A 24920-nucleotide genomic window follows, 5' to 3' on the forward strand; every position below is an offset into this window, starting at 1 on the left:
AGAGGGTATATGTAAATGGAGCTAATGTGTGGCTGATCCGAGTGTAGCTCTAGCCCTGGCACGCTGGTCACTTTCAATTGGAACTGATCTCACTAAACGGATCAGCTCAGCAGTGTCTTAGTGAACAGCAGAACAAACAGGCATTGTGTTTGTACAGGTACCTTTGTGTTTATAGTAATTGAACAGCACAGTCTGTGCATTACCAGTGATCTCAGCACAGCAACACATTCCTTTACTGTTTCTATAGAGGGTTTGTGCTCATGTTGAAAATATAGCTTATAGTTACAAACAGTAAGAGACATTGTTCACGTCCTTTTATTTTCTTCTCAGAAGCGGCATAGAGCACAGGTAGGAATCTATTGGTATCACTGTATCTCGGACATGCCATATGAATATCACTGTATCTCTGCCATATCAACTCTATTAGGAATATCCCTGTATCTCTGCCATATCAACTCTATTAGGAATATCACTGTATCTCTGCCATATCAACTCTATTAGGAATATCACTGTATCTCTGCCATATCAACTCTATTAGGAATATCACTGTATCTCTGCCATATCAACTCTATTAGGAATATCACTGTATCTCTGCCATATCAACTCTATTAGGAATATCATGTATCTCTGCCATATCAACTCTATTAGGAATATCACTGTATCTCTGCCATATCAACTCTATTAGGAATATCATGTATCTCTGCCATATCAACTCTATTAGGAATATCACTGTATCTCTGCCATATCAACTCTATTAGGAATATCACTGTATCTCTGCCATATCAACTCTATTAGGAATATCCCTGTATCTCTGCCATATCAACTCTATTAGGAATATCACTGTATCTCTGCCATATCAACTCTATTAGGAATATCACTGTATCTCTGCCATATCAACTCTATTAGGAATATCCCTGTATCTGTCATATCATCTCTATTAGGAATATCCCTGTATCTCTGCCATATCAACTCTATTAGGAATATCCCTGTATCTCTGCCATATCAGGCAGCTTCTCACATAACCAGGCAGCAGGGTCTTCATGTAGTCGAAAAAAAATCCTACACTGTAAATCCCACTGTGGCAGAGCAGAGCTCTGCCCTATACAGATTGGCAGGGATGGGGTTAAATTCCCCTACCTGCCTGGGTTTATTGTGTTCAGGTGGCTGGGATTGATTAGAGTAATTAACTATCAATCAGCACCCAGCCACATGACATAAAAGGAGGCCTCAGCTTCCCATTAGGGAGAGGAGGGAGCTGAGGAAGCAAGCTGGTGTTTGTGCTTGATGCTTTTTTGGTTTGCTGTTTTGTGTTTTTTTTGTATTTTCTGTTCCAGTGAAGGCATCGCCCAGCCTGGAAACCTTTATTTTTGTAAGTCTTGTTCTGTGTCTTTCTATTTGAGCTTCAACACCTTTGTTTTGGTCCTTCAGACCAGAAACACAGACTCCAAAACAAGTAATGGCGGGTGAAACTGAGGCACAGGGTCGCTCAGTATATTTATTAAACAGCAATACAAACATTTAAACAAACATAAAAGACACAAAACAAAAAGGCGCGTTGGCCAAACAAACAAACAATAATAACGAAACAAGTATCGCGCTGGTTTTAACCAACACGTATAGCAATTGTTTATCTCTCGACTTTAGATTTACCTCCCAACTCCTCACTCGTTCTCCACTCTGAACCCTCTCCCCTAATGAGCTTGGAGTTGGTCTTTTATATCGTTGCTGGAGCCTTAATTAACCATTAAACCATTTCCGTATTAAGGCTCCAGACACATTCCCACAAGCCTTATAGGGATGGGGATTCAACCCAGTCACACTGAGAGCGGCTTTGCACCGGTCTGAAACAGCAAGCAATGAATATAATATATAATAAAATAAAACAGCGCACACATGTACATAGGGGCGGGACACTCCGCCACATACGACCCCCCCTTGTGGCAGCACACATGGCCTCAAAAGGCCACCTCCACCCTTAGTCCCCAAAATCCCGGTTTACAGTCCCTGCCCAGGAACAGGGGCAGCAATAGGCCAAAGGTGGTGGCCACAAAGGGAGGTCCTCCTCCACAGTGGGAGGTCCTCCTCCCACCCCACAGCTGTAGTAGGCCGACTGTACACAGGCCGGCTCCTCCGGCCAAGGCAATCCTGGCAACCACCCGGCTGCCTCCTGACTCTCCGGCCAAGGTAATCCCGGAGCCGAACGGCAGCCTCCTGACCTCTGCTGGCTGCTCCCTGATGTTGGGCTCCAGCAGGCATCCCCTGGCGGCTGCGAGGCAGGCATCCCTGACAGGCGAACTTCTTCATAGCTGGCTGCTCCCTCTTGTTGGGCTCCGGCCACAGTACGGAACCAGCAGGAATTCTGCTGGTGGAGGTGGGAGCTGCAAGCAGTCCTCCCATGGCAGTGGAGATGGAACCAGCAGGTATTCACCCTCTGCTGGTGGAGGTGGGAGCTGCAAGCAGTCCTCCCATGGCGGTGGAGGACAAACCAGCAGGAATTCACCCTCTGCTGGTGGAGGTGGGAGCTGCAAGCAGTCCTCCCATGGCAGTGGAGATGGAACCAGCAGGAATTCACCCTCTGCTGGTGGAGGTGGGAGCTGCAAGCAGTCCTCCCATGGCAGTGGAGGTGGAACCAGCAGGAATTCACCCTCTGCTGGAGGTGGCGGAGGTGGCAGCTCCTGGTGCTGAGGCAGCTCCTGAGCAGAGTGGAAGCGGTGGAGGTGGGAGCAGCGTGTAGTCTCCTGGCGACGAAGGTGGGAACAGCGTGTAGTCTCCCCCTGTTGCAGGGAACTGGTGCGGCTCTCCCTCGCTGTGCTGTGCAGGGAAGATAGCGCTCAGGGGTAGTGCTGGCTCTGTGGTGCAGCTCCTGCTCCTCTCCTCATGAGGGTGGTGGTGAAACCAGCAGCAGCTCCTGCTCCTCTCCTCATGAGGGTGGTGGTGAAACCAGCAGGCATTCTCTCTGCTGGTGGTGGAGGAACCAGCAGGCATTCTCCCTCTGCTGGTGGAGGTGGGAGCGACAGGTAGTCCTTCCACAGTGGTGGAGGCAGAACCAGCAGGCATTCTCCCTCTGCTGGTGGAGATGGGAACAGCAGGCACTTTTCCTCTGCTGTTCTCATCTTGGGCTGTGGACCTGGGGGCTTCCCTTTCTTGGACTGCGGACGTTCGATGGCTCCTCTCCCTTGCACTGGAGATAGCGGGGCTTCTCCCTCTTGCACTGGAGATGGCAGCGATGGCTCCTCTCCTTCTGCAAACTGGTGCTTCTCCTCCTCCTCCTGTAGAATAGGGCAGTTGACCACGAAGTGGCCCCACTCCCCGCAGGCAGTGCACCAGTTCATGGCCCCAAGAGCACTGAGGTAAGCTTCCCAGCTGCCCTTCTGTCGTCCCTCCTCCTCCTCTCCGGGGCGGGGACAGATGACGACAGTGTGGGCCCCCTTCCCACAGGAAGGGCACCAACTAGAGGCCTCGACCACAAGAAAGCAACCATCCCAGCGACCACTCTTGGGCTTCCCTTTCTTGGGCTGTGGACGCACCACCTTCTTCACTTCTTCTTGGCACCGACACTCCTTCCCTTCCGGCAGTTCCACCTTCTGCCATGGAGGAGGCTGATCAGGTGATTTATGCCCGACCTTGCCGACGGCAAAGCACCACTCCTCCCCTTTAAGGCAGGTGAGGCAGGTTTCCTGATCCACCTGCGGCGATGGTACAGACTTCAAGGCGGATCCACTCCTCCGTGGTCTCCACCTCACCCCAATCGAAGGCCTCCACAAAAAGGGGGTCTTCATATGGGCACACGTCAGGGAGGTGCCCCTACTCCAGACAGGCGAGGCACCATGTAGCCCCTCCTTCCTTTAACTCCCTCTGATGCTCATGCCACCTCTCCACATACTCCTCCACTTTATCTATTTCTTTTTTTTTTTTCCCCCAAACCAAAAAAACACTCCTGTTGCGCAAAAATAAATTCACCCGCCGTACTTCTGGTCTGACACTTGGAGGTGCTGTACTCCCACTTCTGGACACCAACTGTGAAAGGGTGGCTTGCAGTGGTAACGTCACACCAGAAACACAGACTCCAAAACAAGGAATGGCGGGTGAAACTGAGGCACAGGGACGCTCAGTATAATTATTAAATAATAAAACAAATAATAATAAAACAGTGCACACATACACATTACCGGTCAAAAGTTTTAGAACACCTCCATTTTTCCAGTTTTTATTGAAATTTACGCAGTTTAATGTCTCAATGTACTCTGAAATTAAAGCATAGAAAAAATAAACAATTGGAGATAAAAAAGAAATCATGGAATTGTTTTGTTTAACAAAATTTAATCTAAATTTTTGACTCATCAAAGTAGCCACCTTTTGCAGATATAACAGCCGAACACACTCGTGGCATTCTTTCTACAATGGAAATCAAATATTGTTCTGAAAGTTCTTCCCAACACTGTTGCAGAAGTTCCCACAAATGTGTTGCACTTGTAGGATGCTTTGCTTTCACCCTTCTGTCCAGTTCATCCCAAACCAGCTCGATGGGGTTTAAGTCTGGAGACTGTGTTGGCCATTCCATGATTTGAAGCCTACCGTCTTGTTCTTTTCTTCTAAGGTAGTTCTGACATAGCCTGACTTCTATTATATGCAATGTAAACTTATGGAAACTATAATAAGATCCAAAATGGAAAATTACCTATATGGTAACAGGGTACTGGGAGACAGTCAACATGGTTTTAGGAAAGGGAGATCGTGCCTAACTAACTTGCTTGATTTTTTTGAGGATGCAACATCGATAATGGATAATTGCAAAGCATATGACATGGTTTATTTAGATTTCCAGAAAGCTTTTGACAAAGTCCCGCACAAAAGATTAATTCTCAAACTGAACGCAGTTGGGATTCAAGGAAACACATGTACATGGATTAGGGAGTGGTTAACATGTAGAAAACAGAAAGTACTGATTAGAGGAAAAACCTCAGAATGGAGTGTGGTAACCAGCGGTGTACCACAGGGATCAGTATTAGGTCCTCTGCTATTCCTAATCTACATTAATGACTTAGATTCTGGTATAGTAAGCAAACTTGTTAAATTTGCAGACGACACAAAAGTAGGAGGAGTGGCAAACACTGTTGCAGCAGCAAAGGTCATTCAAAATGATCTAGACAAGATTCAGAACTGGGCAGACACATGGCAAATGACATTTAATAGAGAAAAGTGTAAGGTACTGCACGCAGGAAATAAAAATGTACATTATAAATATCATATGGGAGATATTGAAATTGGAGAAGGAATCTATGAAAAAGACCTAGGAGTTTTTGTTGACTCAGAAATGTCTTCATCTAGACAATGTGGGGAAGCTATAAAAAAGGCCAACAAGATGCTCGGATACATTGTGAAAAGTGTTGAATTTAAATCAAGGGAAGTAATGTTAAAACTGTACAATGCACTAGTAAGACCTCATCTTGAATATTGTGTTCAGTTCTGGTCACCTCGCTACAAAAAAGATATTGCTGCTCTAGAAAGAGTGCAAAGAAGAGCGACCAGAATTATTCCGGGCTTAAAAGGCATGTCATATGCAGACAGGCTAAAAGAATTGAATCTGTTCAGTCTTGAACAAAGAAGACTACGTGGCGACCTAATTCAAGCATTCAAAATTCTAAAAGGTATTGACAGTGTCGACCCAAGGGACTTTTTCAGCCTGAAAAAAAGAAACAAGGACCAGGGGTCACAAATGGAGTTTAGAAAAAGGGGCATTCAGAACAGAAAATAGGAGACACTTTTTTACACAGAGAATTGTGAGGGTCTGGAATCAACTCCCCAGTAATGTTGTTGAAGCTGACACCCTGGGATCCTTCAAGAAGCTGCTTGATGAGATTTTGGGATCAATAAGCTACTAACAACCAAACGAGCAAGATGGGCCGAATGGCCTCCTCTCGTTTGTAAACTTTCTTATGTTCTTATGTTCTTATGTTTTGGGTCATTATCTTGGTGTAGAATGAACCCCTGACCAACTAGGCGTATACCAGAGGGTATTGCAGGGCGCTGCAAAATTCTGTGGTAGCCGATTTGGTTCAGGGTGCCACTCACTCTGTGCAAGTCGCCGACTCCGGATCCAGCAAGTCAGCCCCAGACCATCACGCTTCCTCCTCCATGTTTGACAGTTGGTGTCACACACCGAGGAACCATCCTTTCACCTACTCGGCGGCGTACTAAAACCCTGCGTGATGAACCGAAGATTTCAAATTTTGATTCATCGGTCCATAAGACCTTCTTCCAGTCTTCAGTAGTCCACTGGCGGTGCTTCATGGCCCAGGCAAGCCTCTTTTTCTTATTTTGCCATCTTAGCAATGGCTTTCTTACTGCCACTCGACCTGTCAAACCTACAGCTCGAAGTCTTCTCTTCACAGTTGAAACTGAGACTTGCTTACTTCGACCAGTGTTAAGCTGTGCTTGAAGCTGTTGTCCTGTGAGCCGCCTATCACGCAAGCTGTTGACTCAGAAACTTGTCTTCTGATTCTGTTGTGGCTTTGGGTCTGCCAGACCTCTTCCTGTCAGAGTTTCCTCCAGTTTCCAAGTGCCTTTTGATGGTGTAGGAAACTGTACTCACTGACACCTTGGCTTTCTTTGCAATTTCTCTAAAGGAAAGACCTACACTTTTAAGGGTTATAATGGTCTGTCTGTCTTCCTTTGTTAATTGCCTTTTTCTCGCCATTATGATAGCAATATACTACTTCCTGCAGTACAATACCTTCCAAATAATGCTTAAGAGGGTGTAGTAACACAGTCTGTTCCAACACTGCTTTTATACAGACAGAGGGTTTGTAAGTAATCAACAAAAGTTGGGACACCTGTAGGAATTGTTAGCATCAACTTTCAAGGCTTAATTTACTTCCATTGCTGCAGAACAGCTGTAAGTTGTTAACCCATTACTTGTTCCCTGAAGAAGGCCTTTTTGTATAACTCTGAAATGTACATTATTTTTCAGTTTTTACCTCTGGCAGTTTACCGCTTACCTTTGCACCATTTCAGGTTATTCACTGGACTTGGATCTGCTTAAATTTCAATAAAAACTGGAAAAATGGAGGTGTTCTAAAACTTTTGACCAGTAGTTTATATAGGGGCAGGACACTCTGCCACAATCCCATACTGTGTAAATCTTGTACTGTATAAATCCCACACTGTGTAAATCCTGTACTGTATAAATCCCACACTGTGTAAATCCTGTACTGTATAAATCCCACACTGTGTAAATCCTGTACTGTGTAAATCCCACACTGTGTAAATCTGTGTAAATCCCACGCTGTGTAAATCCTGTACTGTGTAAATCCCACACTGTGTAAATCCTGTACTGTGTAAATCCCACACTGTGTAAATCCTGTACTGTGTAAATCCCACACTGTGTAAATCCTGTACTGTGTAAATCCCACGCTGTGTAAATCCTGTACTGTGTAAATCCCACGCTGTGTAAATCCAGGTATGTGATCTGTGTCTGTTTTCAGCTTGATCATCTGCAGGTTCATTTATTAATGCAGTGCTTGCATCTAGAGTTTGAATAGCAAGTAAACCCAGGCTGTAAATTACACATATATTGAGGGGCAGTTAAACTTCAATGTGACTTTATCTTTTTATTATTTAAAGTTAAAGGAAATAAATCAAACCATGGATATCATATACATATGTGTAGAATAAAAACCTTTCTGACTTAATGAGACACATGACCAGTTACCAGCAGCTGCACCAGCAACAGACCAGCATAGGCTTTTACCTAAACGAAAATAAATTTACAACAGAAAAATACACCTGTACAGGATCTCAAACAGGAATACTGCATGAGATTGTTACTGTACCTTTAAACTATAAACACTCAGTTAGTATCTGATGAGTTAAACACAAGCAATATGAGATTGTTACTTTACCTTTTCTCTGCAGGGTCTCCATCCCATACTGGAGGTACTGCTCCAGCAACAGGAAACAGTCCTGTCTATGATAGTCCAAAGTGATCTGTTGCCAGGCTGGGTCAGCTTCCTGCTTGTGTTTATAGAAGACAGCCTGTGGCACAGCAGCGACCCAGGTCAGGGTCTCTACATCAAAACTAATAAAATCCTTCCCATCATACGCATGAGACAAATATGCCCGCCTGGTCCCGTCATCATCCAGCTCACAGCCACCCATGTACTGATAAGTGTGAACTGGAATAAACACACAAAGACAAAAGACAAAATAGGCATTAGTGTCCAATAAAAGTATATTGTATATTTTATATATTTATACATCTCCATTACTAAATTAAGCCCAAAGCTGCCTGACGCGTCAATGCCTATTTCCTATTGTTCTTTATTATTTTATTATTATTATTATTATTATTATTATTATTATTTATCATTATGTACACACACACACACACACATATATATATATATATATATATATATATATATATATATATATATATATATATATATATATAAGCTTGGGGCTCTGTTTTGGGGTGGTAATCTGATGAAAGACCAGACAAGAGGCAGGAGTTGAAGTCTAGTGAGGGTTTATTTTACAATTGCGAACAAAACACTTTCAAATGGGTGCTCAGAAAATAAAACCTAACCCACTCACCGGGCCCTAATCTTAACTGTTTCAGGTCCCTAGTCTTGACCGTTGGGCAAGGCTAGCCCCTACCCAACCCAAACACAAAACACCGCCTCCACACTCTGGGGCGTTAAGAGTTCATTCACTTGAAAGCCCTCTGGCCTGCAATTCCACTACTCGCCACCAGGAGGACTTCCAGATGCGTTTCCTTTGTTTAATCGCTGCAATTGTATAATCCGTGCTTAGGGCTGCACACAAACCTCCGTCCTGCTTTCAGGTTTCACCGATGACCAAGGGTGCCCCCAGCAGGTCAGTCCTGGTAAGGAGGATGAAGTAATCCCAGCGCTTATAAAGTAAAAGTGAAGAAAAGCACAAGGCTCGTTTTCCCAAACAGATCCAACTCAAAATACCACGTATTCGTTCCAGCCAACAACTAAAAATAAAGGTCTTGAAATTAACTGTGTTGACTCTCTATAAAACAGTCCAATACTTGTGGTTTTAATACACAGTTATATACTGCAGGGATTTTTCGTCTTCACGTGTCCTGAAACCCAGCACGAATTTCACAAAGCACTATTTGTTAAAAAAGTATACAGTCTCTGGTGCCAGCGTTGTTTTACAAGCGGTTTATCTCTGAACTATACACTCCAAGTTCAAATGAACACGCTTTCCAAAATAATGTCAACACACTCCACACTCGTGTTATCGCAGGAATAAAACAAACAGTCTTTAGTTGCTGTTTTCACTCACAACCCCAGCTTGAAAACATACGACACAGATCTCTTTTAAAAATCCAAACCCCACTCCTGTTTTGGATATTAAAAGTTTGTTTCAACTACCTTGCTGCCCCGTAGTTGTTTCTCCATGTCCATAGTTTGTTTCGCTGCTATCCACCACTGTGTTCCATTTATTCCTGGTCTGATGTCCTTTTGTAAACGAACCCCACTCTCCAAGTCACGTTGTTTACTTTGTTTTAAACACCTGTTTCCAAACGCAAACGCTCTCTCCTGCACTGACTGCCCAGTTGCCGTTCTTTTAGCCCCGTACCTCGCTATTTGCCACTTTATATAACGCTCCACTCCCCCCTTTCAGCTGCTATTAGTTAACTTTCAGTGGGGTAATTTAAAGGCGTTTTTAAAGAAAATAACCTGTGTGATAAATTGCTCTGTAGCAATGCAACCATAGAACCTCACCTTCTATTTTGCATTACTACTTACTCTTGCATATTTATTTTATTACAATATATATATATATATATATATATATATATATATATATATATATTATATATATATATATATATAAACTGTTAAATAAACTGTTAAAGTGTCTGATCTCACTTAAAGCCGCTCAAACTGTGTCGCTATAGTGAAAGAGTTTAACACACACAGGTATACTCAACTTGGAAACTGCCTGTACCTGTTAAAATTATTGAAGTTTACAGTGTTAAATGAGGACAATTAGATTTAGTGTTTTGCCACAATAGTTTTAACCTATCAACTTATAGTTTTCTTTATGTTATTTGAAAAACTCAGAAAGGCAAAGAACTGGTATGAGCTCTGTCTAAAGGAGGGAGAGAGAGTCACTTTGAGAGAGGCAGAGAGATGATGAGAGAATAATAATAAGAGATCAGAGAGATTAAACTTCATTAGTCTACCCTTATTTATTTTATTTATTTTATTTTATTTTTTCTTTACATAAATCTTAAAATTCCTATACAATGTGTGGGTAATATAATTTATGCTTAATACATATGAGCCCAGTTTTAAAGATGCATTCTAATTGTAGTTTATGCAGCTGGTCAACATGATACTTAGTGTGATATAAAACAAATCAGATCACTGTGAACACTGATATATACACACACAGGTCAGGAATCTCACCGGATTATGATATATACACACGCAGGTTAGGAATCTCACCGGATTATGATATATACACACGCAGGTTAGGAATCTCACCGGATTATGATATATACACACGCAGGTTAGGAATCTCACCGGATTATGATATATACACACGCAGGTTAGGAATCTCACCAGATTATGATATATACACACGCAGGTTAGGAATCTCACCGGATTATGATATATACACACGCAGGTTAGGAATCTCACCGGATTATGATATATACACACGCAGGTTAGGAATCTCACCGGATTATGATATATACACACGCAGGTTAGGAATCTCACCGGATTATGATATATACACACGCAGGTTAGGAATCTCACCGGATTATGATATATACACACGCAGGTTAGGAATCTCACCGGATTATGATATATACACACGCAGGTTAGGAATCTCACCGGATTATGATATATACACACGCAGGTTAGGAATCTCACCGGATTATGATATATACACACACAGGTTAGGAATCTCACCAGATTATGATATATACACACGCAGGTTAGGAATCTCACCGGATTATGATATATACACACGCAGGTTAGGAATCTCACCGGATTATGATATATACACACGCAGGTTAGGAATCTCACCGGATTATGATATATACACACGCAGGTTAGGAATCTCACCGGATTATGATATATACACACGCAGGTTAGGAATCTCACCGGATTATGATATATACACACGCAGGTTAGGAATCTCACCGGATTATGATATATACACACGCAGGTTAGGAATCTCACTGGATTATGGTTGGATTATTAATGCATATGAAAGCTATTAATTCAGTAATTAATAATAATATTTTTAGGTCAGACTCTGACCTAATCACGACGTTATGATTCTGAAGTCATTATAACGTTCAGATTGTGGCGTTGATACAACGTTGTGGTTTGGACTTCAGAAAAACTTTCATATATAACACCAGAATATGACGCCAATACGATGTAACGGCAACCAACTCTGCCCACTGGACAGCGTGCAATGAGAATAACTTGTGAGTGCCCCCACACTGACCCAAGAGCATTACACTCAGGTAGTATTGATTATTAAAAGACATGTATTACTAGACTCCTTATACATTATATTATTGATTATTATACACATGTATTAACAGACTCCTTATAGAATATATTATTGATTATTATACACATGTATTAACAGACTCCTTATAGAACATATTATTGATTATTATACACATGTATTAACAGGTTCCTTATAGAATATGCTCTTGCATTGTGGTCAGTCTCAGGTGTATGCATGCTATTTATTTATTGTATTTATATAGTGCTTAATATACAAAAGTATCGCAAAGCACTGTAAAGTACATAGCACAATAAAATGTGGAAAAGTCCAAGGGGGTGAATACTTTTGAGAGCCACTGTATATCTATCTATCTATCTATCTGTATATATATACAGTACCGTGAAAAAGTATTTGCCCCGTCTGATTTTCTACATTTTTGCATATTTTTCACACTGAATATTATCAGATCTTCAACCAAAATCTAATATTAGATAAAAGGGACCCTGAGTGAACAAATAACACAACATTTTGATACTTATTTCATTTATTTATTAAAGAATGTTATGGAGCACCCAATGCCCCCGTGTGAAAAAGTAATCGCCCCCTTAGACGCAATAACTGGTTACACCACCTTTAGCAGCAATAACTGCAACCAAACACTTCCTGTAGTTATCGATCAGTCTCTCACAGCGCCGTGGAGGAATTTTGGCCCACTCCTTCATGCAGAACTGCTTCAACTCAGTGACATTTGTGGGTTTTTGAGCATAAACTGCTTGTGTCAGGTCCTGCCACAATATCTCAATGGGGTTTAGGTCTGGACTTTGACTAGGCCATTCCAAAACTTTCAATTGGTTGAAGAACAAGAATTCTGATGTAGTCTTGCTTGTGTGTTTCGGATCATTGTCTTGCTGCATGACCCAGCTGCGCTTCAGCTTCAGCTCACGGGTGGATGGCCTGACATTCTCCTGCAGAATTCTCTGATACAGAGCAGAATTCATGGTTCCTTCAATGATGGCAAGTCGTCCAGTTCCTGATGCAGCAAAGCACCCCCAAATCATGACACTACCATCACAATGCTTGACTGTTGGTATGAGGTTCTTACTGTGGAATGCAGCGTTTGGTTTTCGCCAGGCATAACGGGGCCCAAGCTGGCCAAAGAGTTCCACTTTTGACTCATCTGTCCACAGAACATTGTTCCAGAACTCTTGAGGATCATCCAGGTGCTTTTTGGCAAACTTGAGACGAGCATTCATGTTCTTCTTAGTGAGCAGTGGTTTCCACCTTGCTACTCTGCCATGAATCCCATTTTTGCCCCGTGTCTTTCTGATGGTGGAGTCATGAACACTGACCTTAGCCGAGGCGAGAGAGACCTGCAGATCCCTGGATGTTGTTCTAGGGTTCTTTGTGACTTCCTGGACGATTTTACGCCTTGCTCTTGGAGAGATTTTGGCAGGACGGCCACTCCTGGGAAGATTCACTACTGTCCCAAACTTTCTCCATTTGGACAATGTGGCTCTAACTGTGGTTTGGTGGAGCCCCAGGGCCTTAGAAATAGCTTTGTAACCATTTCCAGACTGATAGGCATCAACAACCTTTTTTTTTCCGGAGGTCTTCAGGAATTTATTTTGACTGTGGCATGATGTGCCTCTAGATCCTGTGTGCTTGCAACTTCACTCTGATGGTAAGGGCCAAAGTTAGGCAGATTTATAGTGGGCAGGCCTGATTGTTAACCAAAGTATTCAAACAGCTGACCCTAATTATCTCTTTAATTGGGTTGAGTTAACTAGGGGGAATATAACTTTTTCACACCTGAAGATTGCATGTTTGATTACCCTGCACACCAAACAAATGAAAGATGCACCAAACTTTGGTGTCATTTTTTTCTCTCAGACTCCCTCTATATACTAATACAACCCACAAAAAGATCTGACCAAATTCAATGTGAAAAAATGTGCAAAAATGCAGAAAATCAGACAGGGGGCAAATACTTTTTCACGGCATCGTGTGTGTGTGTGTGTGTGTGTGTGTGTGTGTGTGTGTGTGTGTGTGTATATATATAGTGAGATAGCAGGGAGAGGGTCAGATTCCTCCCTGCCTAAAAACATGTGCAAATGCACATTGGTTTAATTAATTTATTTCTGTTAATTGTTTTATTATTAATTATCGCCTGCACCTGGTGATTATTGTAAATTAGAGCCAGGTGCAGGGTATTTAAAGAAAGCAGTCAGTGTGCTCAAGGCTGCTGCTGTGTGGAGGGCCCGGTTGTTGGTGTTTTCAACCGCTATGTAAAAGCTACTGTGTAGAAGTCTTTCTGGTGTTTAATCTTATGTTTTTGTTTCAGCCGGTAAACAGCTTGGCTGTCTGGTTTTATTAGAGTAGGTTCCTGGTGAATGTTTAGTTAGTGCTCCAAATAAGAGCTAGGTGTTTGTTTTTGTTTATTTCATTGTGTTTATTAAAAGTGCGCGTGAGCGCTGTTCCTTTCAATCCTGTGTGTCTGGGCGTGACTTTGAAGGGAAAAGAACCCGTGCGAGCCTGTGGGGCGAGTCTCCAGTTCACAATATATATGTGTGTGTGTGTGTGTGTGTGTGTATATATATATATATATATATATACACATATATATATATATATATATATAAGGGTGTAAGAAATAAATACTAATAATTTAACCTGACCATATTTCTTTTGTAGCATCTGGCCAGAAAACAATCCTCCATGTCTTTCTTTTGCAGTGATAGAAGGGGCTGTGTGTGTCTGTACTCAGAAGGGGCTCCTCATAGTCCCTGTGTCTCTCACAGTGATAGAAGGGGCTGTGTGTGTCTGTACTCAGTCCTATAGTCCCTGTGTCTCTCACAGTGATAGAAGGGGCTGTGTGTGTCTGTACTCAGTCCTATAGTCCCTGTGTCTCTCACAGTGATAGAAGGGGCTGTGTGTGTGTCTGTACTCAGTCCTATAGTCCCTGTGTCTCTCACAGTGATAGAAGGGGCTGTGTGTGTCTGTACTCAGTCCTATAGTCCCTGTGTCTCTAACAGTGATAGAAGGGGCTGTGTGTGTCTGTACTCAGTCCTATAGTCCCTGTGTCTCTCACAGTGATAGAAGGGGCTGTGTGTGTCTGTACTCAGTCCTATAGTCCCTGTGTCTCTAACAGTGATAGAAGGGGCTGTGTGTGTATCTGTACTCACCTCCAGTATGGTTAAAGTGCTGGACTGTATTTATCAAACTCCATTTTAAGATTTGTTGACCATGGAGAATATACCAGCTGCGTCTTTCCCTGAACTCCCGACCCTTCGTCTCATTCCTCCAGTGTGTTTGGAAGACGGGTTTTTTCATGGTGCTGTTAAAGGACATGTATTGCACATCATCCAGCATCGCCAGAAACACAAACTCTGGAAACCCAGTCCCTTCTGTGGTTGCCACTCCAAAACCCTGCAGTGAGTGAGTTCCTGGAAGAGGAATACAAATGAGGATTAGTGACACATTTCAATAATCCCAGAGTAAAACACACAGTGCCAGTGAGCTGCTGACATGCACCAGTCTCTCCAGGATTCCACCATTCTGTGATGTCACAAAGCAATGCAGAATTCACACAAGGGTGCAGAATGCAGTGATGGCCACAGAAACCCATTAATCACTGCAGAAATGTACAGATATTTGTAATGTACTCACATAGAAAACCATTTTCCCCTCAGAAATACAAGCATGCTAATTTGCTTTATTTGATTTTGGTTTTGAATGTTGAAAGGAAGGCAGTGTTTTCAGATGATATTTCTACTGTATGTTGCTGTGCTTTGTCTGTGGTACTAGGATAGGGTTCAATCATGAGTTTCTATGATCTTCCCAGGAGATCAGGGGCACAGACTAGAAACCTTCCGGGACACGAGGTCCAGGGAGGGGGGCTCCCTCCTGGGTTCATCGGAGGTGTGGAGCAGCACAGTGGCAGTGGTGATGTACTTAATAATCACATGAATCCACAAGAAAAATAGACTTCTGTTGTAATAACAATTATAATACAGTAAATCTCGGCACTTATTACCGGTACTAAAGGGATAAAAACTATTAAAGATTAGTGGATAACTGGACCCTGGCATTTCACGTGACTGAACTCTGACTGGAAACGGATCGTTCATTCATTCCCTCACAAACACCAAGAGCAGCTGCTTACAACATCAGTGCTCAATGAGTCACAAGAGAAAACGAGCTCCCCTTCAGCTGGCTTTAAAGCGCAGGTTAATCAGGACAACAAGCTTGTCAGCAGAGCTTTCAAAGCATGCATGCGAAACAGTCAACAATGTTTGATTTCTGCGTGAAACTGTACGTTGCTTATTACTGTTTGTGTTAACTCTGTATGAAGTACATTTGTTAACTTTTCATATTTAAGTCGTCAAATTAGACAATACAAGCCAATACCTGAACTTAGAGTCAACAGTTTGTGCACAGCTTGTGATTGGATTGTTTTCATAAAAATAACGCTGTAGTTATTTTATTAATTCCCATTTCAATCAAACTATACGAGTTGTACAGAGTGTAGTGTCCAGAAATGTACAGCTGCCCCTTTAAGAAATACAGCATGTAGGTCGCACAAAGGAAGTGAGGCTGAGAAGCGGAAGGATTAGACAGTGTGGGGATAGACACGGGGAGAGCAGCATAGTGGTAGATTAGTGCAGGAGAAAAGCAATAAACATCATTAATGTGAACTAATAACCATGGAATAAAGTGCATGTGAATTGAGCCCCCCCCCTGTGCCCCCGACTCTTCATTACATGCTTACTACAGAGTAAGGACATTACACCGAGTCTGTGCTGTACTGTGATTGATTCATTCACTGCAGTTCTTTCAACCTTCTTCATTTGACTAAAAATAAACTTGTAAATACTGTAACACTGTAAACATGTGAGTTCTGTTACTTTTGTGCATGTAACTAAATTCCTATCAAACCCAATACACAACACCTCAGCATTCAGATTACAATCTCTTAACTATCCACTAGGGGTGTAATAATTCCTCGAATACCGATGCATCGCGATCTTTAATCGATCCGATCCATGATCCACGGATTATGCATTGTGATACAGCAATAAACATGCCAAATTATGATTTCATCTGTAAACCGCCACATGTACTGATCAGCAAATAAAAAGGAAGGGGTTCCTTCCATTATCCAGAAGCTGAGTGTAAACTATAAGGGGAGGAATTGCGCTTCACTGCCTGCTTGTTTCACTTATTAAATCAATCTCTCCGCTGGTAGAATATCACTTATTAAATCAATCTCTCCGCTGGTAGAATATCACTTATTAAATCAATCTCTCAGCTGGTAGAATATCACTTATTAAATCAATCTCTCAGCTGGTAGAATATCACTTATTAAATCAATCTCTCCGCTGGTAGAATATCACTTATTAAATCAATCTCTCCGCTGGTAGAATATCACTTATTAAATCAATCTCTCCGCTGGGAGAATATCACTTATTAAATCAATCTCTCCGCTGGGAGAATATCACTTATTAAATCAATCTCTCCGCTGGGAGAATATCACTTATTAAATCAATCTCTCAGCTGGTAGAATATCACTTATTAAATCAATCTCTCTGCTGGTAGAATATCACTTATTAAATCAATCTCTCTGCTGGTAGAATATCACTTATTAAATCAATCTCTCCGCTGGTAGAATATCACTTATTAAATCAATCTCTCTGCTGGTAGAATATCACTTATTAAATCAATCTCTCCGCTGGTAGAATATCACTTATTAAATCAATCTCTCCGCTGGTAGAATATCACTTATTAAATCAATCTCTCTGCTGGTAGAATATCACTTATTAAATCAATCTCTCAGCTGGTAGAATATCACTTATTAAATCAATCTCTCTGCTGGTAGAATATCACTTATTAAATCAATCTCTCCGCTGGTAGAATATCACTTATTAAATCAATCTCTCCGCTGGTAGAATATCACTTATTAAATCAATCTCTCCGCTGGTAGAATATCACTTATTAAATCAATCTCTCCGCTGGTAGAATATCACTTATTAAATCAATCTCTCCGCTGGGAGAATATCACTTATTAAATCAATCTCTCCGCTGGTAGAATATCACTTATTAAATCAATCTCTCCGCTGGTAGAATATCGCTTATTAAATCAATCTCTCCGCTGGTAGAATATCACTTATTAAATCAATCTCTCTCGCTGGTAGAATATCACTTATTAAATCAATCTCTCCGCTGGGAGAATATCACTTATTAAATCAATCTCTCCGCTGGGAGAATATCGCTTATTAAATCAATCTCTCCGCTGGGAGAATATCGCTTATTAAATCAATCTCTCCGCTGGGAGAATATCACTTATTAAATCAATCTCTCCGCTGGTAGAATATCACTTATTAAATCAATCTCTCTGCTGGTAGAATATCACTTATTAAATCAATCTCTCTGCTGGTAGAATATCACCTATTAAATCAATCTCTCTGCTGGTAGAATATCACTTATTAAATCAATCTCTCCGCTGGTAGAATATCACTTATTAAATCAATCTCTCCGCTGGTAGAATATCACTTATTAAATCAATCTCAATCAGCTGGTAGAATATCACTTATTAAATCAATCTCTCCGCTGGTAGAATATCACTTATTAAATCAATCTCTCCGCTGGTAGAATATCACTTATTAAATCAATCTCTCCGCTGGTAGAATATCACTTATTAAATCAATCTCTCTGCTGGTAGAATATCACTTATTAAATCAATCTCTCTGCTGGTAGAATATCACTTATTAAATCAATCTCTCTGCTGGTAGAATATCACTTATTAAATCAATCTCTCCGCTGGTAGAATATCACTTATTAAATCAATCTCTCCGCTGGTAGAATATCACTTATTAAATCAATCTCTCCGCTGGTAGAATATCACTTATTAAATCAATCTCTCCGCTGGTAGAATATCACTTATTAAACCCTTAAATCAATCTCTCCGCTGGTAGAATATCACTTATTAAATCAATCTCTCCGCTGGTAGAATATCACTTATTAAATCAATCTCTCCGCTGGTAGAATATCACTTATTAAATCAATCTCTCTGCTGGTAGAATATCACTTATTAAATCAATCTCTCTGCTGGTAGAATATCACTTATTAAATCAATCTCTCCCTGCTGGTAGAATATCACTTATTAAATCAATCTCTCCAGCTGGTAGAATATCACTTATTAAATCAATCTCTCAGCTGGTAGAATATCACTTATTAAATCAATCTCTCTCTCAGCTGGTAGAATATCACTTATTAAATCAATCTCTCCGCTGGTAGAATATCACTTATTAAATCAAATCTCTCCGCTGGGAGAATATCACTTATTAAATCAATCTCTCTGCTGGTCCAGAATATCACTTATTAAATCAATCTCTCTGCTGGTAGAATATCACTTATTAAATCAATCTCTCAGCTGGTAGAATATCACTTATTAAATCAATCTCTCAGCTGGTAGAATATCACTTATTAAATCAATCTCTCTGCTGGTAGAATATCACTTATTAAATCAATCTCTCAGCTGGTAGAATATCACTTATTAAATCAATCTCTCTGCCCGGATTGCTTTACTTATTTAACATGATTCCTGTCAGCATCTCCAAATCACAAGTAAGCGTTTGTTTGAATTAAAATATCAGGAATCTTCTGTGGAAGGGCCAGGTTAAAGAAAGATAGCCTCACTGTCTGAACTACAGGAGGGCTATCGTTCCTCATCTTGAGAAATAGTGCATGGCTGCCAGGATACAGCTGGTGCAATACTGGATCTCCAGAAATGTGAATGATAGATGGACTCACATGAGACTATTTATCAGATAGTTTGCTGAAGTCAGTGACGGCATTGCTCATATCTGGCTGTACTTTCCAGTTTGTATTTTTGTGTAAACCTGTTGCTTGGCCCCTGTACCTGTTTGTTATTTTGTGTGTAATTTTTCGTTCCAATAAATGCTTCATCTTTTCCCAGTATCGTTCTTAGTCACTGCTGTGAGTCTCAGAGAGTTGGGTCCGCTAAATCAAGGTCTTTAACAAACCTCAGAGATCTGTATGAAAATTTAACTGAAAGTTAATAAGTAAAGGCTAATCGTAACAGACCCTGCCAGCCTGTAGAAATGACTCGAGTCCACACTGTAGCCTATGCAGGTATAACATTTATTTTCACACTTCATAAAGCAAATGTAAATAAACTGTACTAAACTGTACCTTTACCAAATACAAATTTAGCTTTGTTTACAGTGCATGTAACGTTGGCAACAAATAAACCCATTGTATAACTGTACCCTGTCCAGCCTACAAATACTAAATGTACCCATGATTTAGACTAAAAGCCGACGGCCAGCAAAGGATATAAACAACTCGGACAGGAATCCCTTGTTTCATGTGAATACCACTTTGCACCACGGGTCAGCAATTCACTTCTAGGAGCACCTTAAATTGTTTTGGGTAGTACGTGTGGGTCATATTAGAAATACGCAGGATCGGTATGAAATTTAGGGAGGGCTTATAATAAAGTGACAAGGTACGAGCTATTCACACTGGCTGTATAGGCTATGGACACCCAGAATCACAATTTCCGTGTACCTGACAACCTGGGACGGCACATGTAGTTTCTGGCAACAACTGCCCTACCCTCCTGCAACTTGTCCAGCCTTATACAAATAAAACCACTCCTAACTGTACCCTTTCAAGCCGCTTACAAAAAAAAACCCATCCTAACTGTCCCTGTCCAGCCTTACAAAATAAAACCCATCAACTCGTACCCGTAAAGCCTATACAAATAAACCCATCTAAAATGTACCGGTACAGGCGACTATACAAATAAAACCCATACTAACTGTACCCTGTTCAAGCCTTGTACAAAATAAACCCATCACTGTACCCTGGAAGCATATAACAATAAAAAACCATCCAAACTGGTAGACTGTACAGCCATAGAAATAAACCCATCCTAACTGTACCCTGTCCAGCATGTACCATCCTAACTGTACAGCCTATACAAATGTATCCTAACTGTACCCTGTACAGCCTATACAAATAAACCCATCCTAACTGTACCCTGTCCAGCCTGTAAAAATAAACCCATCCTAACTGTACCCTGTCCAGCCTGTACAAATAAACCCATCCTAACTGTACCCTGTACACTGTAAACCCTGTACAGCCTATACAAATAAACCCATCCTAACTGTACCCTGTACAGCCTGTACAAATAAACCCATCCTAACTGTACCCTGTACAGCCTATACAAATAAACCCATCCTAACTGTACCCTGTACAGCCTATACAAATAAACCCATCCTAACTGTACCCTGTACAGCCTGTACAAATAAACCCATCCTAACTGTACCCTGTCCAGCCTGTACAAATAAACCCATCCTAACTGTACCCTGTACAGCCTGTACAAATAAACCCATCCTAACTGTACCCTGTCCAGCCTATACAAATAAACCCATCCTAACTGTACCCTGTACAGCCTGTACAAATAAACCCATCCTAACTGTACCCTGTACAGCCTGTACAAATAAACCCATCCTAACTGTACCCTGTACAGCCTGTACAAATAAACCCATCCTAACTGTACCCTGTCCAGCCTGTACAAATAAACCCATCCTAACTGTACCCTGTCCAGCCTGTACAAATAAACCCATCCTAACTGTACCCTGTCCAGCCTGTACAAATAAACCCATCCTAACTGTACCCTGTCCAGCCTATACAAATAAACCCAACTGTACCCTGTCCAGCCTGTACAAATAAACCCATCCTAACTGTACCCTGTCCAGCCTGTACAAATAAACCCATCCTAACTGTACCCTGTACAGCCTATACAAATAAACCCATCCTAACTGTACCCTGTACAGCCTATACAAATAAACCCATCCTAACTGTACCCTGTCCAGCCTGTACAAATAAACCCATCCTAACTGTACCCTGTACAGCCTGTACAAATAAACCCATCCTAACTGTACCCTGTACAGCCTGTACAAATAAACCCATCCTAACTGTACCCTGTCCAGCCTATACAAATAAACCCATCCTAACTGTACCCTGTCCAGCCTGTACAAATAAACCCATCCTAACTGTACCCTGTCCAGCCTATACAAATAAACCCATCCTAACTGTACCCTGTACAGCCTGTACAAATAAACCCATCCTAACTGTACCCTGTCCAGCCTGTACAAATAAACCCATCCTAACTGTACCCTGTCCAGCCTGTACAAATAAACCCATCCTAACTGTACCCTGTCCAGCCTGTACAAATAAACCCATCCTAACTGTACCCTGTACAGCCTGTACAAATAAACCCATCCTAACTGTACCCTGTACAGCCTGTACAAATAAACCCATCCTAACTGTACCCTGTCCAGCCTGTACAAATAAACCCATCCTAACTGTACCCTGTCCAGCCTGTACAAATAAACCCATCCTAACTGTACCCTGTACAGCCTGTACAAATAAACCCATCCTAACTGTACCCTGTCCAGCCTGTACAAATAAACCCATCCTAACTGTACCCTGTCCAGCCTGTACAAATAAACCCATCCTAACTGTACCCTGTACAGCCTATACAAATAAACCCATCCTAACTGTACCCTGTCCAGCCTGTACAAATAAACCCATCCTAACTGTACCCTGTCCAGCCTATACAAATAAACCCATCCTAACTGTACCCTGTACAACCTGTACAAATAAACCTATCCTAACTGTACCCTGTACAGCCTGTACAAATAAACCCATCCTAACTGTACCCTGTCCAGCCTGTACAAATAAACCTATCCTAACTGTACCCTGTACAGCCTGTAGAAATAAAGCCATCCTAACTGTACCCTGTACAGCCTGTACAAATAAACCCATCCTAACTGTACCCTGTACAGCCTGTACAAATAAACCCATCCTAACTGTACCCAGTACAGCCTGTACAAATAAACCCATCCTAACTGTACCCTGTCCAGCCTGTACAAATAAACCCATCCTAACTGTACCCTGTACAGCCTGTACAAATAAACCCATCCTAACTGTACCCAGTACAGCCTGTACAAATAAACCCATCCTAACCGTACCCTGTCCAGCCTATACAAATAAACCCATCCTAACTGTACCCTGTACAGCCTGTACAAATAAACCCATCCTAACTGTACCCTGTCCAGCCTGTACAAATAAACCCATCCTAACTGTACCCTGTACAGCCTGTACAAATAAACCCATCCTAACTGTACCCTGTCCAGCCTATACAAATAAACCCATCCTAACTGTACCCTGTACAGCCTGTACAAATAAACCCATCCTAACTGTACCCTGTCCAGCCTGTACAAATAAACCCATCCTAACTGTACCCTGTCCAGCCTGTACAAATAAACCCATCCTAACTGTACCCTGTACAGCCTGTACAAATAAACCCATCCTAACTGTACCCTGTCCAGCCTGTACAAATAAACCCATCCTAACTGTACCCTGTCCAGCCTGTACAAATAAACCCATCCTAACTGTACCCTGTCCAGCCTGTACAAATAAACCCATCCTAACTGTACCCTGTCCAGCCTGTACAAATAAACCCATCCTAACTGTACCCTGTACAGCCTGTACAAATAAACCCATCCTAACTGTACCCTGTACAGCCTATACAAATAAACCCATCCTAACTGTACCCTGTCCAGCCTGTACAAATAAACCCATCCTAACTGTACCCTGTACAGCCTGTACAAATAAACCCATCCTAACTGTACCCTGTCCAGCCTGTAAAAATAAACCCATCCTAACTGTACCCTGTCCAGCCTACAAATAAACCCATCCTAACTGTACCCTGTACAGCCTGTACAAATAAACCCATCCTAACTGTACCCTGTACAGCCTGTACAAATAAACCCATCCTAACTGTACCCTGTCCAGCCTGTACAAATAAACCCATCCTAACTGTACCCTGTCCAGCCTGTACAAATAAACCCATCCTAACTGTACCCTGTACAGCCTATACAAATAAACCCATCCTAACTGTACCCTGTACAGCCTATACAAATAAACCCATCCTAACTGTACCCTGTCCAGCCTATACAAATAAACCCATCCTAACTGTACCCTGTCCAGCCTATACAAATAAACCCATCCTAACTGTACCCTGTACAGCCTGTACAAATAAACCCATCCTAACTGTACCCTGTCCAGCCTATACAAATAAACCCATCCTAACTGTACCCTGTCCAGCCTATACAAATAAACCCATCCTAACTGTACCCTGTACAGCCTATACAAATAAACCCATCCTAACTGTACCCTGTACAGCCTGTACAAATAAACCCATCCTAACTGTACCCTGTCCAGCCTGTACAAATAAACCCATCCTAACTGTACCCTGTACAGCCTGTACAAATAAACCCATCCTAACTGTACCCTGTCCAGCCTATACAAATAAACCCATCCTAACTGTACCCTGTACAGCCTGTACAAATAAACCCATCCTAACTGTACCCTGTCCAGCCTGTACAAATAAACCCATCCTAACTGTACCCTGTACAGCCTGTACAAATAAACCCATCCTAACTGTACCCTGTCCAGCCTATACAAATAAACCCATCCTAACTGTACCCTGTCCAGCCTATACAAATAAACCCATCCTAACTGTACCCTGTACAGCCTATACAAATAAACCCATCCTAACTGTACCCTGTACAGCCTGTACAAATAAACCCATCCTAACTGTACCCTGTCCAGCCTGTACAAATAAACCCATCCTAACTGTACCCTGTCCAGCCTGTACAAATAAACCCATCCTAACTGTACCCTGTCCAGCCTATACAAATAAACCCATCCTAACTGTACCCTGTACAGCCTGTACAAATAAACCCATCCTAACTGTACCCTGTACAGCCTATACAAATAAACCCATCCTAACTGTACCCTGTCCAGCCTGTACAAATAAACCCATCCTAACTGTACCCTGTCCAGCCTGTACAAATAAACCCATCCTAACTGTACCCTGTACAGCCTGTACAAATAAACCCATCCTAACTGTACCCTGTACAGCCTGTACAAATAAACCCATCCTAACTGTACCCTGTCCAGCCTATACAAATAAACCCATCCTAACTGTACCCTGTACAGCCTGTACAAATAAACCCATCCTAACTGTACCCTGTCCAGCCTGTACAAATAAACCCATCCTAACTGTACCCTGTCCAGCCTGTACAAATAAACCCATCCTAACTGTACCCTGTCCAGCCTGTACAAATAAACCCATCCTAAACCCAAATAAACCCATCCATTTTATTCTCTTTCCAGACTTTTGCATTTGTCTGTTTAGCTCGTTTGGTATCGTTGTTGTTTTGTTATTAGGTCTACACGCACACACAGTAAAATAACAGACTCGTCAGAAGGACTGCCTGCTAACATTCCCACAAAATAAGATTTAG

At 41.8% G+C, this 24920-nt stretch overlaps 1 protein-coding gene across 3 annotated transcripts in view; it reads right to left on the reverse strand.

Annotated features, from left to right (window-relative positions):
* The window catches only part of LOC121304018 (major histocompatibility complex class I-related gene protein-like), a 32419-nt gene that overhangs the window by 6879 nt on the left and 620 nt on the right, over positions 1 to 24920 (reverse strand). For all 3 annotated transcript variants that reach the window (XM_041234961.1, XM_041234959.1, XM_041234960.1), the window contains exons 2-3: positions 14697 to 14957; positions 7902 to 8174 (exon numbers count right to left, since the gene is read on the reverse strand). In XM_041234961.1, the coding sequence (XP_041090895.1) occupies positions 7902 to 8174; positions 14697 to 14957 (534 nt within the window). The remainder of the gene's footprint in view (positions 1 to 7901; positions 8175 to 14696; positions 14958 to 24920) is intronic.

Source organism: Polyodon spathula, chromosome 36 (assembly GCF_017654505.1).
Source record: "Polyodon spathula isolate WHYD16114869_AA chromosome 36, ASM1765450v1, whole genome shotgun sequence".
In the NCBI taxonomy this organism is placed as follows: Eukaryota; Metazoa; Chordata; class Actinopteri; order Acipenseriformes; family Polyodontidae; genus Polyodon; species Polyodon spathula.